Consider the following 16,196-nt stretch of genomic DNA (forward strand, 5'->3'; position numbering starts at 1 on the left):
CTTCAGAGACCAGTTCAAAGGTCACTTCCTGCGCAAAGCTCTCCCTGGCCCTCCAGGCTTCCCCAAGCGTGGATCCAGGACTGGGGCTCAGCATTCTGCTTCTCATACCTCTCCTTGCGCGCTTGAGGCCCAGGTCACAGTGCGTGGCCATGGCACACATCTATTAAGTTACTTGGTGTGCGGATCTGTAACGCCCACCCTGGAACCGGGAAAAGGACATGGTTTTGGGGGTTGGTCAGCAGACCTGGTGTCAAAAGTCCAAAGTTATTCTTTATTAGGCTGTGTGCCTTGACCAAATCACTGAGTCTCTCTGAACCTCAGTCTCCTCATTTGTAAAATGGGGATAGTACAGTGCCCACTTCACAGAGCTACTGGAAGGATTAGAAATAACACATGCAAAGTGTTTGTGCTTAGTTACCAGTAGCTACTACTACTATTAGAAGCCATGACTACAGTGGCAGAGGCAGGGTCCTGGGCCAGGCATATATAGCACGGCACTTTGCCCAAACTGCATGTCCCATCATTACTGCTGGATGGAGGGATGGGCCCTGGCCTCAGCGCTGACCCAGGATGGCCCATCTTAGGCTCTACTGTAACTCAGGGCCCGTGCATCAGCCCTGGCATGGTGGGCTTAGTGGCCCCAGCCCCGCCCTACTGACAGAGGGTTTAGGAAGTTCCCTGGAGAAGCAGGAGTTTAAGGAGAGGAGGACACGGAGGTAGTGGCAAATAAGCCAGGTTCCATTTCTCCTTTTCTTCTGGGTAAATGGAAAGCAAAGAGTCAAGCCAAAATAGAAACTACATTCATCACCGTACACTCACTCCCCAGCCCAGGAGGTTTGATGGCGCAGTTTACTAGAAAACCCTACCAAACAGATCCACTCAGCCCTCCCGCCCCTTGACACGCGAGCCCTGTTAAAGGTCGGGGATGCCCCAGTTCTGATTCCAAGACCCCTGGCCCCCTCAGGGGCTGGTGAGTCAGGCCCCACTCCACCCTCTACTGCTGTCGGGTAAAACTTGGGGCTAATGAGGCCACGTTCTCAGGGTCAGTCTGGAAAGGGCCAGTCATCTTCCGGGAGAGACCTCTACCAGCCCACTCAAGGGGAGGCCTCCGCAGACGAGGCCAGGGCAGGGGTTCAGCACAGACTCCTCCTGGCACCAGCCCTGACCGCCAAAAGCCAGGACCAGCCTCTTGCCAGCGAGAAGAAGTTCAGAGGGATACACAACTGGCCAGATGAGATGCCCTCCTCATCCCTTGTCCCAGTGATGTGGCAGCTGCCCTTTTGGGGGCTGGGAGCCTGAGACAATTTCTGGGAGACAGTAGTGGACTTGGAGTCAGGAGTCAGTTCTTGAAGTCCCTGCTGAGTGACCTTGACTTTAGCTCCCCTGGGTCTCAGCTATCTCATCTGTAAAATGGATTCAACAATCCCCACCACTCAATGGAACAAGTATGATCTGTCAAATGCACAAGATTTTTGGTCTCACCCACACCCCCTCCCCAAACAAATCTAGGTGTACGAGAACTCAGTTTAATACAGCACATGAGCTAAGAGCTGGCAGTGTGCCAGACACGGAGCCAGTCCCTGGGGACATTCAGGGGCTCCAAGTCTGGGGAGGGAAGCGGACAGAGAAACACATGGAGCCACACTGTGATCAGCACTTTCAGGGAGGAACGAACAAAGGACTGTGGGCTCCCAGAGAAGGGAGCATCTGACCCAGGCTGGAGTGAGAGCGGTGGGGAAAGCCACAAGGAGGAGGAGCCAGCTGACCCAGGCTTGAAGAATCTGCATCTATGAGCTGCAGGCAAGGAGGACGAGCATTCAGGCAGCCAGAACAGCACGAACAAAGCCCAGACTCTCATGTAAAGCGGAGGCCCAGCCCAAAGGCCTACAGGCTGACCCCACCCCAGGGGGCCTGCCCCCAAACACCAGGAACCAGGCCTCCAGATCTCCCCACGCATGGTCCCCGCACGCTCTTAACCCAAGGGGACACTTCCTCATGGCCAAGAGAGGAAAGGAACCCCCACCTCAGCAGAGGAGGGTGCCTCTGCCCTCCTGCCCACCTTGGCCCCCTCCCCGCATAAGAGCTCTGTTCCGAGGACCCAGCTCTCCATTTTACCTCCCGGTCTTTGCCTCCCTCTGGTAAGTGCATCCTCTTGCTCTAAGGCCCCTCGCTAACTGTCAGCTCCTCTGGGAAGCCATCCTTGGCCTTTCTCTCTCTTAGGATCCCACAGCTCCACATACATCTCTCGAGAATTAATGCTTGCCATATAACATTCATCCATTTCCAGATTAATTTCCTGAACAGACAGACATCAAGTCTGGGTCTTTTTCACTGTTGAATCCTCACTTAATAAATCCAGATCCTGCCCCCAATGCCCTCCACCCCAGAATTTTATTCATGAACAAAGAGCCAGGCTTTTGGGCTCTGGGACAGAATGAGAAGCAAGCCATATCTGTCCTCAAGCAGCTTATAAAAGTTACAAGCTGTTTATAAAAGTTATAACCACTGCTCTACATGGGTCTTAAATAAACAATAGTAGCTAACATTTATTGAGTTCTCACGTGTTGTTTTAAGCCCTATTATTTCACTTAATCCTCAAAACAACTCTATGAGGTGGGCACATCACTATTTCCATTTTAAAAATGAGGAAACTGAGGCACTGACTTCCTCAAGGTCACAAACAGTATCAGAACCCAGGAAGTCTGGTTCAGGGGTCTGTATTCTCAACCACTATGCTACTACGAACGGGGTGCTGCCGGGACACAGAGGGGCAATATTTAGTCTTGGGAGTCGGGGGAAGTCCATCCAGAGATGGTGCTACCTGAGCAGAGCACTGAAGGACAAGCAGAGGCAGCCTGGCAGAGAAGTGGAGAAAGGGCTTTCCAGGCAGAGGGGCTGGTGAGTGCAAAGGCATGGAGACACGAAATAGCAAGATGTGGACAAGCACACCCTGCAGTGCACATTATTGGACCCTAGGGTGCACATAGGAGACTGGCAGGGCAGAGGTCAGACCCTACAGAGCTCTGTACATTGTGCTGGGGATTCAGCCTTTCCTATAGGCAATGGGAAGCCATGAAAGGGTTTTAGGTAAGGAATTGACACTATCAGACTTGTGTTTTAAAAGGATTACGAGAGTTCCAGTTTGGAGACTGGATGCAGGCAGCCTGGGAAGCCACTGCGGCTCCCCTGGTGAGAAACACACCAACAAGGTGGGAACAGAAGAGATGGGGGCGCAAGACCAGGACTGAAGCGAGTTCAGGAAGTTAGCTGAACTAGGTCACCTCTTAGATATGGAAATTGAGGAGAAGAGGAAGTGTAAGATACTTTCCAGGTGTCTGGCTGGGATGGGGTGGCGGAGGAAGAACGAGTCTGCAGGGGAAAAGATCAGTTCAAGTTTAGACACAGTGAGCTCCAGCTGCAGTGCAGCTGTCCAACTGGTAGCTGAATGGCCAAGTCTGGGGTTCCAGAAAGGGGCTGAAGATGAAGATCTGGGCGCGATTCGGGTATTGAGGTGGTGTAAAGTTGAAGCCATGGGAGTAAAGGAGACCATCCACACTCAGTGTACAGAGTGCGGGGTCGGGCAGGAGAGGAGAATGTGAAGCAGTACTTCTACTGTCAGAACAGTAGGAAGAAAATAAGATGCTGACGCAGAGGAAGTCAAAAGGGGGGGCGTGTCAATGATGTCAATTAGGAAGGAGAATCACTGGTGTTACGCACCTCTAAGAACTCAAAAGATAAGTTTAAAGGGCGCTTTTGATGTCAATTAAGAAGTCATTCACTGCCGTTTCCAAAGGAAGTTGGGGGAGACCGTATGACAGTGAGACGCAGACCTACAGGAACGTGTAGACATTTTCCTGCTCATTCTCAGACCCTGACCCCTCCCCATAGCCTACTTCTGCCCCTTAACACCCAGAAACCGTCCCCTCGCCTTTCCGCTCAAAGGGAAAAGGAAGGCTTTGGGGGGCCCTCCCCAGGTCTTCCAGGGTGGGTGGGGCCGTGAGGGGCTGCGCCCTAGACCCCGAAGCCCGCGCAGAGCGGAGCACGGCCGAGCAGAGGAAGGGGGCGGAACCTGGGACGCGGGGGATGTGGGTAGGGTCGGACGGAACGAAGACGGACAACAGGCTGGCAGGCGGGGTCCGCTGGCCAGACCCAGCCCTCGTACCACCACCCGGTCCCAGTGACCTCTCCAGAACCCACCTGCTCCATGTCAGCCGCCGCCCTGGCTGTTCCTGCCCCAGCCGCAGGCCAGGTCCGCAGCCCCGGCAGCGCCTCAGAGCGGAAGGGGATCTTCCGGTGGCGCCACTTCCGCCGCCGGGTCCGCCCCGGAGAGCGAACCGGGAGGGGCGTGGGACGGCAGCCCTGCCCCTCCGCCTCGGCCTCCATCCCCCACGCCAGGCGCACAGCCAAGGGCAGGAATGGGGTACCCGCTGGTTAGACTTCAAGAGGGTCTTCCTGATGCGGGGGTGGGGAATGGGAAAGAAGCCCAGGAGCATCTTTATTATTGGACCACACAGGCCTGGCACTGCGTAAGAAAAGGAGAACTTCGTGGAGGGAGGACTGTGCGGCTGGGGGACAGGTTCTTTGGAGAAATCCAGTTCCTCCTGAAGGATTTCTCTTCTCGTCGTTCCTCCCACCCCGCCTCTTTCAGCCGTCCCTAGCAGGATGTAGAACTTGTGTGGTCCTTCCTAAGAGTGCCCCGAGCTTGTTGTCTGCAGGAAAGACTCCTAGACTAGAGGACTGGACACTAGGGTCAAGGCCCTGCCCCTCGGATGACCACCAACCAGGTCTTCCACATCGGGAAGGCCGTTGCCTCCTCCTCCCTGTCCTTCCCCTGAAAGAGGAGTCTCCGCACAGTTATTTACAAAGATTTATTACAGCACGGGAGCGGTTCAGGCCTGGCGTCAGGGAAGAGGGGAAGGGGGCAGAGCAGCTAGAGGACAGGACAACCTGGCTCCCCTCACCGTGTGCATCCCCCTCCCCCCAAGGACGGATACTAGGCGGCATTCTTGGCATCAAAGCACAAACAAAACGCAACAAAGCAGCCTCTGCCAATTCATCTTCCAGGCACCCAGGCTGGGGAGGGAAGAGGATAAGGGGAAGATTTCCAAAATGTTGAGGCTGTGGAGAAGGATGCCTGAATCCTGGGTCCTGGTAGAAGCCAGTGAGAGGGGTGGTGACTTGGAGTCCCCCATAGGAGAGGGGATGGAGAAGGATCTAGGGGCATCTACAGGTTCTTAGTACCTACCCCCTTTGCCCAGATCTTAGGGTCCTGCCCTGTGGTTTTCCTGTGCCCAGGGGAGAGGGTCTGGGGAGTAGAATTGGGAAGACTGAACCTTTGTCCCCCAGTTACTGGATTTTCCAATGCAAGCTCTCTCACATCCCGCCTCCCACTGGGTGAGTAGGGGAATGACTGGCAGGGGTAGGCATCAGGCAGCAAGTGCCCAGGGACTCTGGGCATCAGCCAAAGGTGGGCAAACAAGCAAACACAGACCAGCTTTAATCTTCTAGAAGTCAGAAGCCGCAGCACTAGCAAGTGAGGGGAAGGGTACAAAATAGGGTGGGGACAGAGTGGGTTTCTGGAGAGCAGCAATGCCTCCTCCACTTTCTTCTGGGAGATGCAGGGCTGGGTGCCTATGTGCCAGGCTCCAGGTGGGCAGGGCGCTGTGGCTCCTCCCCTGGCTCTGCAAGGCAAGCAGAGGGACTCAGGGCCTGGCCACACCCACCAAGATCTAGCTCCACATCCTCATCCCTCCACCCCCCACCCCCTACCCCCCTGGCTCCCAAGCCTCACCACTTAGTGCGGGGTCTTCCACTTGGTCATCGGAGCTTCCATCTCTCTGGGGCTCATCCAGAGGGGGCGGGCGCTCCCAGGGCCCCTCCAGACCCTGGCCACAAGTTGTCTTCTGCCCAGCTGGGGACAGGGAAGAAGTAGTGAAAACACAGGCTCTGAGTATCCATCTGGCTGTCCTGGAACATCGGCTGAGTCTCTGATGGCTGAGGCTAAGCTTTCTGAGGGCATCATGGTATAGTGGAGACAGCACTGGACTGCACAGCTCTTCCAATGACTAGCCATATGGTTTAGATAGTCGTTACCTCTCTGAAGGGGACGGTAAGAGGGAAATTGTGTAGATTGCCTTAAATAAGATATGCGTGGCCCAGCACTAGAACCCAGGAGCCACTCCGAGAGTGGTGGCAGTTGATATTGCTCCTTGGTAGTCATGGGACCCACTGCCCTGCTGCTTTTCCCGAGAGGGAACGCTCTCCTCTCACCTCCTGTCTACCTGTTCTGGGGGTCTCAGTGGGAGTTGACTCAGAGACACAGAGAGAAGGTCCAAGCCATTTTGTTTGGGTGCAAAGGCTGGACACTTCAAGCAGGGGTGGTCGGCTGTTTGTCATCCCCATGAATAATGGGACCAAAAAGTTTAATGTGCACTAGGAGGGACAGATGTGGCACAGCCTTGCATGGCCAGGTCTGGAAGAATCAGCCATGAGAGGGGCTTAGATCTCCTGCCGAGAAATTCTCTGGGCCTTGGGACCCTGTGTGGAGATTTTGGATCTGGGACCTCTAGCTCTGAGGCCTGCTGTGTAGGTCTTAGGCCACTCGCTGGCCCATCTCTTCCGAGGCAGCTGGGGTTGGAGGTGCGGAGGACCAGATTGGTTCTTGAATCCTAGATTCTCTGTCTAGACGCTAGAGGGCACCATCTCCCCCTCCCCCCCCCCCCCCCCCCCAGCCTAGGAAATAAAAAAGGGGGAGAAACAGCCACAGGATCCTGGAGAGGACTTATCAGTCAGCACTCTGCCTCCCAGCAGAGACCACATCCTAGTTCAGAAATGCAGGCAGTGAGGGCACTGGACACCCTTAGTCCTCCATCCCTGCATCTCCTTGCACCCCCTCACCACCAGCGAGATGGGAAGTCCTTTCTTGGGTCTAGCTTCAAATCTCATGTGGCCTTGCCTTAGTTCTTAGAGAAGAGATGAATTATTAGGAAAGCCTGATTGGGAGAGGGGCTGAGTCAAGGATGGGAGCAGCCCAGGTGTCAGGTAAGGCTGAGTGTGAGGCATCCAGTGGGGTGAGAGGATGGGAGGCCCCTTGTGGTGTGAGTGCAGTTAACATGTGTGAGAACTGGGAACTGAGAGGGGGTTACCCAGGACACTTAGGGAGGACCCCACCTAACCATGGTGGTGGGACCCAGGCTTCCAGTCCCTTCAGCTTACCAGACCCCCTGCTGCTCTTCAGGACTTCAGCCTGGCTGTCCTCCTCCTCCTCCTCTTCTTCGTCATCCTCCTCCTCCTCCTCCTCCTCCTCTTCCTCTCTTGGGTAGCCCAGCTCCCGTAGCTCCCCCAGCTCATCCTCCTCCTCCGAGGCCTGGTTCTCATTCAGGTTGCTGATGGACTGCAGGTGAGACTCAGCAATGCGCTGCACAGCTGGCACAGGGGAACCCGGGGAGGCAAGGGTCAGCCAGGTCCAAGAAGCAGCCCATGGAGCTGGAGAGGCATGTGGCCCCGCCCCCAGCCTCCTTCCCATGGGCTGGGCCAGTGCTAACCGGCTCAGAGTTCTAGTTCAAAAGCTGAAGGCTGCAGGTCAGCCTGCTGGGGTCCACACCAGGGCAAAAGCAGCAGGGGGTAGACTCTTGATCAGATTTGGCTCTTAAGCTGTCCAAAGATGCTGGCCCCCCAGAGGCTGGCACCAGGCAGCTCCCCTACACCATAGGGTGCCAAGCTGGACAAGACCAGGCGGGCACAACAGCAGCTTAACATTTCCTGACTGGGGAGCTTGCTTCTCCAAGGACCCAGTATTAGGAATAGTGTCCAGCTACAGCCCCTGGCAGAAGGCACAGGGCCTAGGGGCCAGGGCCTGGAGGATTTGTCCTTTCAACTTCTGGGGGAGTGTGCAGCCTGCTTAGGGCTCACTGTTCACCCTAATCCTAGCCCTCCCATGCTGGGCTTGGTCCCCACCCCCGGGCGCTGCCCTGTCATAGATGCCACTCCACACACCTCTGCCCCAAGCTCTAAGAGGTAGGAACAATTCTGAGACTGAGGACATAATAGTCTGCAGCCAGTGAAGTCGTGCCTGGGGATGTGGCGTGCTCGACGCAGCCCCCACAATCTTGACCCACATCCCCAAGCTCCCAGCTCCCTCTCTGGTGACCTAGAAAGCAGCAAACACCCCCCACCATCACCACCACCAAGGCCTGATGGGATAGGGCCTAGGAAGGGAACAGAGTGGGCAGCTGGAGAGAAGTTTCCAAACAATGGAAAGGACCAGGAGCTTCGGGAAAGGGGCCGGGGCTGGGGAATTCTGGGAGAATGGCAGGGGTTGAGGGGACACTGTGAGGTGTGGCTGGGGCAGAGGCAGCAGGGGGGCCAGGAGCTGGCGGGATTTTAAAGGATTTGGGTCACTAAACTCACAGCCCACAGCTGAGATGCTGACGAGCTAGGGGCTGGAGTTGCCGCAGCTCCTTCCTGGTCTGCAGGCAGCCCGTCCCCTCAGAAGGCCCGAGGGGTAGATCCAGGCTGGAAACCTGTGGTGCAATGAGCGGGGCACTGTGCTCCTGCCAACTCGGGGACAGGCACAGAGGGTGCATTGTGTGTGCCCGCTGCCCCGCCCTGCCCCAGGCTCCAGCCCAGTGCCTCCCGCTGGCTCTGGGCAAGCTACCCAGGCAATAAAAGCGCAATAAATCACCCTGCCCTGGCCTTGGGGATGCGGCAAAGCTTCACCTTGAGCCAAGTGTGAGGGTTCGGCCTTGGAGAGCCCCCCTCATGCCTAGACTCAGTGTTATCCACCCTCCACCAGGGGCCCTTCTCCCCCTACAAAGCCCCAACCCGGCCAGGTGCCGTCCCCTGCCCAGAACGGGGCCGGAGCCTACAAAACAGTGCCCCCCAGGGACAGAAGGGTCCTCTGAGGTTTGAGCGGGGAGACAGAGGGGGTGGCAGCTGGAGCAGCCGTCCTCTCCCCCAGCTAGGGGAGGAGAGTTCAGTTCGTGAACAATAGGTGTGTGTGCATGTGCAGCGCCTGTGCTGGTGCCCCGTGCACCTCCCGCATGCCTCGCCTCACCTCGCCCCTGCCTCGTGCCTCTCAGGGCTCTCTGGGGTCTCCCGCTTGCCCTCCCAGCTGTCTCCTTCTCTCTCTGTCTCCATCTCTGGGTTCCTGAACTCCCGCCCACCCAAGTCTCCCTTTTTAAGCTCAGAAGTCTCTAGCACAGCCCCCACCTGCAGGCTACCTGCCCCTGTCCTGGCCCCTTTCCTCTGCCCTGCCTCTCCCCACTTAGACCCTCCTAAGGCACAGCCCACAGAAGCAGTGGGGGTGGGGGCACATTTCTGGCCATTGCAGGGGGCCCGGGAAGCGCCTTGGCTGTATCCTCTTCACCCCAGCCCTCTGCCCCACACTCATAATCAGGCATCCCAGCGACGCGACGCTTCATCCCCCTCACATCCACTCGGCCCTCCCCAGCCCAGGGAGGGAGGAGAGAGATTCCTTATATTGTGTGCTGAGAAGATGCCACCCCACCCTCATGCCCACCCTGGGGACTGGCCTTCCCCACATCCCTACAGGTGGGAAGTCCTTCCAGGTGCTGAACCACACTGCCTGCTTGCTGTCCCTTCATTCCCTGTCCTGGGGGGAAGAGAAAGAGCCCCTGCCTTTCTCTCCTCTCCTCTCTGCTCCCAACCCAGGCAGGCGGGCTGACAGGTGCACCTGTTGACCTTGACCGGTGCTGGGAATTCATTAAAACCACCCCAGAGGGAGCACTCAGCACACCGGGAGAAGGGAGCTGGCCAGGCAGGCGCGGAGGCGGGAGTGGGAAGGCATCCCATGGCTTAGTTAGGAAGAGACCTTCCCCACACCCGTCTGCCCCACCTTCTCCTCCAGCTCCCCACCAGAAGCCAAGTCTCCAGGCTGGCCCTAAGACCCCCTCTGATTTCACATCTCTTCTCCTTTGCACACCTTCTTCCCTCTTCCTGGAATGTCCTTCCAGTGTCTCCCCCACCACCACCACCTGTTGAGTTTTCATTCATCCTTCAAATCCAGGCTTAAACATCTTCTCCTCTGTAACTCTCCCTGACCCTTTGGGGCAAAGGGCCCCAGGAGGGCAGGGGCCAGATCTCACTCCTCTTATTTTGCCCACTGCTCACCAGTGAGGCCTGGCATACACTAGGTGTTGCATAAGTGTGTGTTGTAGGAATGACTTGCCTTCTAATACAGAAAGGAAAAGCAGGAATGAGAAGCATCCAGTGGGCAGGCCTGTGCCAATGTTATGCGAATGGAGAGGAGGGCAGGGCAACGGGTGCAGCCCAGGAGAAGGTGCCCCTTGGGGAGTGGGAGGGGGGGTCCACACACACTTGCAAATAGGAGGAGCAGAGCTGAGTCTCTTTATGTTGATGCCTACTTGTTATTTTAGGCCAGCCACCTCTTTTCTTCCAATCCCACACCTGATTTTAAGGCTCATATCTGCCGTGTTCAGCCTCCACACTCCTGCTTTTTGACAAGGCCACATTAAGAGAGAATTGGTCTGCAAGTAGGGGTTGAGGTACACGAGACCATCCCTCCCCACTGACAAAAGTTCAGCTTTCACCTCTCCTCAAATGCCAGCCCCGCTCCAGGGGACAAGGGGACAGCCAGACTGATGGGTGAGGGGACAGTACCTTTCAGTGAGGGCGGTGTGTAGGCACAGGGGTTGGATCTCTTCGACTTGAGGTGGTGCCCCTCTCCTGAGGCTCTCTGCCAGGGGAAGGGCCAGATTAAATGGGCTCACCCCAGGCCCCTTCCTGTCACCCTCCCTGCATTCCATCCCACCCATGGCAACCCAGGCAGACTGGTCTAGCCTCTGCTGATGGGTCCAGGCGCTGCTGCCCCCAGGGTCCTGCACCTAGGCTGAGGCCTCCCCGTTGCTTTGGGAGGGCCTCAATAAGCCGTGGCCTGGCTCTGAGCACAACCCTAGGTTCTGGAGGCCTCACCCGGGTCTGAGGAAACAAAGGGCAGAGGAGGATGTGCTGGTGGCACCCTGGCACCAGGCACTCTCCCTGGAGGTGCCGATTGATGTGCTAATGTGTCCTCCTGGGCGGCCCCCTGTGTTAGTCCACCCCACCACAAAGGGCCCCAGCATCCCTTTTTCCAGCTGCCCCTGAAAACTCACCTGGTGCGGGGAGGCCTCCTCCTCTGAGAGAGGCCACCGATGAACCGAGGGCGGAAGAAGAGAGAAGAGGGAGAGAGAAAGGGGAACAGAGACAGAGAATTCAAATTACTTTCTCCAAAGGCTCAATCTCCAGGGAAAGGGAAAGTGTGCCCTTTCCTTCCCGGTGTTGGGAGGGGCCTGGGCAATAAGTAAACCCAGCCCCTCCCAGACCTTACCCACTCCCCCCCTCCATCTTCTGCTCCGTCTCCTACTCATGGGATTTGGCAAGGGCCCCAAGAAAGCATCAGAGTTAGGGTGCGGCAAGGGCTGGGGGTGCGGGCGGGCAGGGAAGGGGCCCACCTGGAGAGGAGTGCTCTGAGAGCCGGAACAACATGGCAGGGGTTGGTCTCCTGCGCCGGATCTAAGGAGATGGAGAAAGAGGTGGGGAGGAGGGGGACAGGACAGACACCTGCAGCCCCCCCCCACCCCCCACATCACAGCAGGAAACAAACAGTGCTTTGGAGTCCCTGGGGAACCTTTGAATCAAAGACAGTCAGAGCTGAAAGGAACTCTATAGCTCACCCCTCATTTTACTGAGGTGAAAACCCAAGGCTCAGAGAGATTCAGCAAAGAGCTCAAGGCCACACAGCATGCCAAGGCAGAGAAAGGAGGAGAAAAACCAGTTAGTGACTCCAGCCCATGCCATCCCACTCCATGGCTACTCTAGAACGGGTATTTCCCTTTCTCTCTTCCCCTACCAAGGCCCTTCCTCTCCCATTTTTTTTTAAGACATCAGACCTCAGGAGCCGAAGCCAGCTATAGAAGATGCCCCATGGGCCATGGCACCCACGTGGCCCTGCCCACCTAAGCTCAGCTCAAGGGCTTCAAAGAAACTGGATCCAGCTGCAGAGGGAGGCTGAGTCGAGGCACTGCAGACACCTCCAGCCTCACACTGAGGCTCAGGTGTGGGCCTGAGCCCCAGACCCCCAGGGGCCTGGTGGGTGTCTCTGGAGGCTTGGGTCTGGGCCCCTCTAGCAGTCTCTCTCAGGCTGTAGAACTCTTTACCTAGTCCTCATAAAAAAAACAAAAAGTTGCCCTCCTAGGTACATGAGCCAAGCTGAATAGTGAGGGGAGGCACGGAGCACTCCCAGGAATGGCCCCCCCAGCTTGGCAATCAGACCGACTGTCAGTTAATTAGGTCCCCTTCGAGCTCCAGGGAAATGCACAAAGAGAACCAGGTGAATTAAGCTGACACTGCCACCTCCTCCTGCCAAGCTCCCAAGACGGTCATCCAGACAGAAAGCTGCTTAGGCTCAGGACCCAACCCGCCCCCCATAGCCCCCTATCGCCCCTCAAAATGACTTGGCCCCACTGTCACTGCTCTGTTGAGTGCCAGCTACACCTCAGCAACAAGTGAACCTTCTAGGTTGTTGGGGGGCGGAGCCCTCTTCTCCTCCCCCACCCCTCTTCGGAGACCTCCCAGACCCCAGGAAGGCTCTCCAGACAAGCCAGGCGCCTGTGTGTAGAGGAGTGGCTTCACTAACGACTGGTCATCCTCCACGTCCCCCCCGCCGCACCCCCCCCCCCCCCCCCGCCCAGGTTCTGGCTCTGTCTAGGGCCTGACAGCAGAATGAGGTCAGAACAAGGTTCTGGCGACCCCAGCCTAGCCATACAGGGTGGCACTAGAGAGAGGCAGAGCAGGGGGCGAGCAGAGGGGCAGGCCGGCTTTGCATAATGAATGGGTCAGTGCACCACGTTTCTCACATCTGACCAGGGCTGGCTGGGACCAGGGCGCAGGGGTCCTGGTGGTAGCCTAGGGAAGGAGGACACTGTGCGGGGTCCAGAGCACAGCCCCCCCTCCCGGGACGGCCCAGAATTCTCCCGCCCGGGGATCAGGACGGAAGCCCTGGGAAAAAGTTGCACGAGTCTCCAGCGAACTTCCCGCGCGGCCCCGCGCCCCCGCCGTGTCCGAGGCGGCCCGGGACTCTCCTTCGCCCCCCATCTCCCGGGCCAGTCCGGAACTGGCAGCGCCCGGAAGCGCAGAGAGGCCCCGGAGTGTGGGGGGCTCTGCAGGGGTGGGCGCGGCCCCTTACCATCTCCACCTGGCGAGGGTCAAGCTGGCTGGGGGGCGCGGGCACGGAGAACTGGATCTTCTTGCGGTCCTTGGGGTCCATGGCGGGCGGGGTGGTCAGTGGGGCGGGGGCGCACGGTCCCGGCTGGGCTCCCCCGCGCTGCTCCGGGCGCCGCGGCGACAGCGGGCTGTGCGGCGAGGAGGAGGAGGAAGGCTGTTCGCGCACAGATAAAAATACCGCGCTCAGCGAGGGGAGGGCACACGGGCGGGAGGAGGGGTCGGCGCCGGGCTCCGAGTGCCCCCCGGCTCTGGGGCTGATCCGCCTCGCGCTGCGCTGCGTCCGCACCCCGGTCACCTCGTGCCTCCACCCTCGGGCCCCCGGCTCGCTTGTCTCTGTGTCTCTGTCTCTCTCTGTGTCTCTGCCTCTCCCCTCCTTCCCTCACTCTCTCTGAGTGTCTCTGTGTGTCTCTTCTCTGTCTCTCCGCAGTTCCTCTCTCTCCCTCTCCGTGTGTCTCTGTCTCTGCCTCTCTCCCTCTCTCTTGGTGTCACCCCTCTGGCCCCAGCCTTGGGGTCCCCAGCCCGTCCCCTCGGCCTGGGACTGGCGCCCGGGTGCTTGGTGGGAGGGCTTAGGAGAAAGTGGCCAATGAGCACCGGGAACCGTGTTCTTCCCGGCCCGGAGGAGGATGGGGAGTGTGAGCCAGGGCCGGGGGATCAGGCTGGGGGCCCCCTGCGGTCTCCCCAGAACTTGAAGCTGCATTATTGATGGAGTCCAGCAGGGAGGATAATGGGGGGAGGCCGAGGGGGAGAGGGGCAGCAGGGAGACAGGACTCTGGCCTTAACCCATTCATGGCCTGGGTACTTGGAGTTTCATGGGGAGGCCTGTGAGGACGTGGAGAGTACCACCAGCATGTCACGCTGTGAATGGGGGTGTCCTAGGAAGCGAGTGAGTGTGGAAGAGCGGGTTGTGTGTGGGAGGACATGTGTCAGTCATCATTGCAGGGACTGTGTGTGTGAGTGAGTGCCAGGGGCCCTGTGGTGCCTATAGCTGGGGAGTGTGTGTGTGTGTGTGGGGGGGGGAGAGGTCGGTGTGGTATGAGTGTGTGAGAGTCTGTGTGAGTAAGTGTGTCAGAGTGTCAAGGATGCTGGTGTGAGTGGCAGGATGTGGGAGGACTATGTGTGTGGGGAGGAGGGTGTGGGTGTGGGGGAGGATGTCAGAGGCTGTCAAGGTGATGGGCAGGCGTGTGCCAGCTTGCAGGGGGTGGGGGTACTGTATCCACAGCTCTAGTCTGCCAGTAGAGGGGGGATGAGGTCGTGATCCTGTGAGCACTCCTGGGAGGGGAGAGGGGATGTGACCCTGCCATGATGTACCCTGGATTCACGTGTCTGCTGCCTTTTTTCCCCAGATCTAAGAGGGGAGACAGAGCCAGCCCAGAGGGACAGATTTGGGGGTGCTGGGGGGGCTGCCTGTACCAGTACACGTGCCATCACGTGTGTGAGTTTGGTGCATTCAGGAACAGAGCTGAGAGGACAGGTGCCTGTGCTCATTTCTGAGGTGTGAACCTCTCTCTGCAGAGGTGTCTGTGTGTCTCTGGAGAGGAGAAAGGAGAGGAGCTGGCCCTGTAGGGTGGAGTGTCCCTGTTTATCTGTCAGACCCTGGGTATCTGCAGAAGCTGGTGTCTCCCTCTGCAGGCCCGTGGGTGAGGGTCTGAATGCCTCTCTGTGGTGCTGAGAGGGTGTGTGTAGAGGTGTACATATTGTACACATGTATGTGTCTTCCTGGGGCTCTGTTTGTGTTGGCTGTGATCTCTCCTGGTCACACTTGGACTTGGAACAAGCATGAGCCCTCCCCCTCACCCTTCCAGCAACTTTTCCACTCCCAGCCCCAGCATGCTGGGTCTTTGGCAGGGCGAGGAGGGAGCAAGAGGCCAGAAGAGTCTTGTGGAAATGGAGTCAGGGGCAGGATGTTGTGCCCCAGGGTCAGTGCCCACTCTGGGGGTGAAGGAGAGGGTGGCAGGAGGGCACAGCTTTGCTCATGGGAGCTGGAAGCCCTGGCCGCTCAGCTCCACTCCTCCCAACCCCAAGCCTGGCTCAAGTCCTGCTGTGTTTGTTGACTTATATGCTTGTTGGGAAACAGCCGGATGCCAGGTTGCTTGCCCAGGGTGTGGGCATCTCCTGCAGCCCCTGGCTTGGCCCAGACCCCTCTTCCAGACGGGGTGTGGCGGGGAGTGGCAAACACCAGTTTGGCAGGGCCTTGGGAGGGTAAATAAGAAGGTCCTGAAAGTCAGAAGGGGCACAGGAAGGGTATGGCCCAGGCAGTAACGGGAGTGGCCACTGGGACAAGGGCAGGGTGAGGAGCCTGTGGCTTCCAGTGCTGGGGGGTGGGAAGGTCCTGGGGCGGGATGAGGGAACAGAGGACAGCTGGGTGGGTGACGAGAGGACAGAGACAAGGAGCTATCCCCACCAGTCGCACTCAGAGCCCATCAGAGCTGAGAAGACCTTGAGAACCACGGTGGCTGAGGCTCTTTTGACCAGGGAGGACTTGTTTATGGATGTTCTGCCAAAAGGATTGGAGCTCTGGGAGACTCGGAACCAGGAAAAATTCCCCTGACCCAGGCTGGGGCAGCTGGGAAGGGAGACTTTCCCCTCTCAGCCAGGCCTGGAAGATGGGTTCTTTGAGGGTGGAGGGGAGGGTGTTTAACTCTGGCTGCTAAACCCTGGGACCAAGAAGGGTGGGGAAGACTGGCTGGCAGGTACAGGTGCGAGGGACAGACAGGAAGGAGGAGGAAGGGAAGGAAGGATAAAAGAGGCAAGAGGTGAGAGAGAGAAAGGGGGAGAGGTAGGAAAAATCGAGACGAAAGAGACGGAGAAAACACATGTGAGAGACGGAGAGACACAGGGAGAAAGAGAAAGCTCACGCTGGAGAGAGGCAGGAGACAGAGATGGAGAGAGAGTAAAAATAGCTCAGCATTAAGATAATTGCAGCTCACAGCTCTGCCCTCCGTTAGGAATTAAAT

The 16,196-nt window shown here is 57.9% G+C and overlaps 2 protein-coding genes across 5 annotated transcripts in view; both read right to left on the bottom strand.

The window, feature by feature from the left end:
- STARD3 (StAR related lipid transfer domain containing 3) overlaps positions 1 to 4,874 on the bottom strand; it is a 22,566-nt gene extending 17,692 nt beyond the window's left edge. The window contains exon 1 of one of the 3 annotated variants that reach the window (XM_023652598.2): positions 4,198 to 4,874. In XM_023652598.2, the coding sequence (XP_023508366.1) occupies positions 4,198 to 4,493 (296 nt within the window). In that variant the 5' untranslated portion in view covers positions 4,494 to 4,874. The remainder of the gene's footprint in view (positions 1 to 4,197) is intronic. The other 2 variants (XM_001501181.6, XM_070227372.1) reach the window with 2 other exon arrangements.
- On the bottom strand, positions 4,854 to 14,317 carry PPP1R1B (protein phosphatase 1 regulatory inhibitor subunit 1B). Of its 2 annotated transcripts, none has more exons than XM_023652600.2 (7): positions 13,205 to 14,317; positions 11,472 to 11,532; positions 11,133 to 11,155; positions 10,642 to 10,717; positions 7,216 to 7,425; positions 5,792 to 5,911; positions 4,854 to 5,681 (listed from the first exon to the last, which is right to left on the bottom strand). In XM_023652600.2, exons 1-7 carry the CDS (start codon positions 13,283 to 13,285, stop codon positions 5,632 to 5,634), a joined length of 621 nt encoding a protein of 206 aa, XP_023508368.2. In that variant the 5' UTR covers positions 13,286 to 14,317; the 3' UTR covers positions 4,854 to 5,631. The 2 variants fall into 2 exon arrangements, with proteins under 2 accessions (XP_023508368.2, XP_001498127.4); XM_001498077.7 differs by lacking the exon at positions 13,205 to 14,317 and adding an exon at positions 11,976 to 12,659.
- Between the last annotated feature and the right edge of the window lie 1,879 nt (positions 14,318 to 16,196).

The sequence above is a fragment of the Equus caballus genome, chromosome 11 (assembly GCF_041296265.1).
Source record: "Equus caballus isolate H_3958 breed thoroughbred chromosome 11, TB-T2T, whole genome shotgun sequence".
Classification (NCBI taxonomy): Eukaryota; Metazoa; Chordata; class Mammalia; order Perissodactyla; family Equidae; genus Equus; species Equus caballus.

Excerpts from the sequence above, each read along its gene's own strand:
- PPP1R1B (XM_023652600.2), bottom strand. The coding sequence starts at position 13,285 with ATGGACCCCAAGGACCGCAAGAAGATCCAGTTCTCCGTGCCCGCGCCC. Across the intron at positions 11,533-13,204 it reads ACCCTCGCCAGGTGGAGATG|ATCCGGCGCAGGAGACCAAC; the intron begins GTAAGGGGCCGC and ends CCATCTCCTTAG. Across the intron at positions 5,912-7,215 it reads GAAGAGCAGCAGGGGGTCTG|CTGGGCAGAAGACAACTTGT; the intron begins GTAAGCTGAAGG and ends CCCTGTCCCCAG.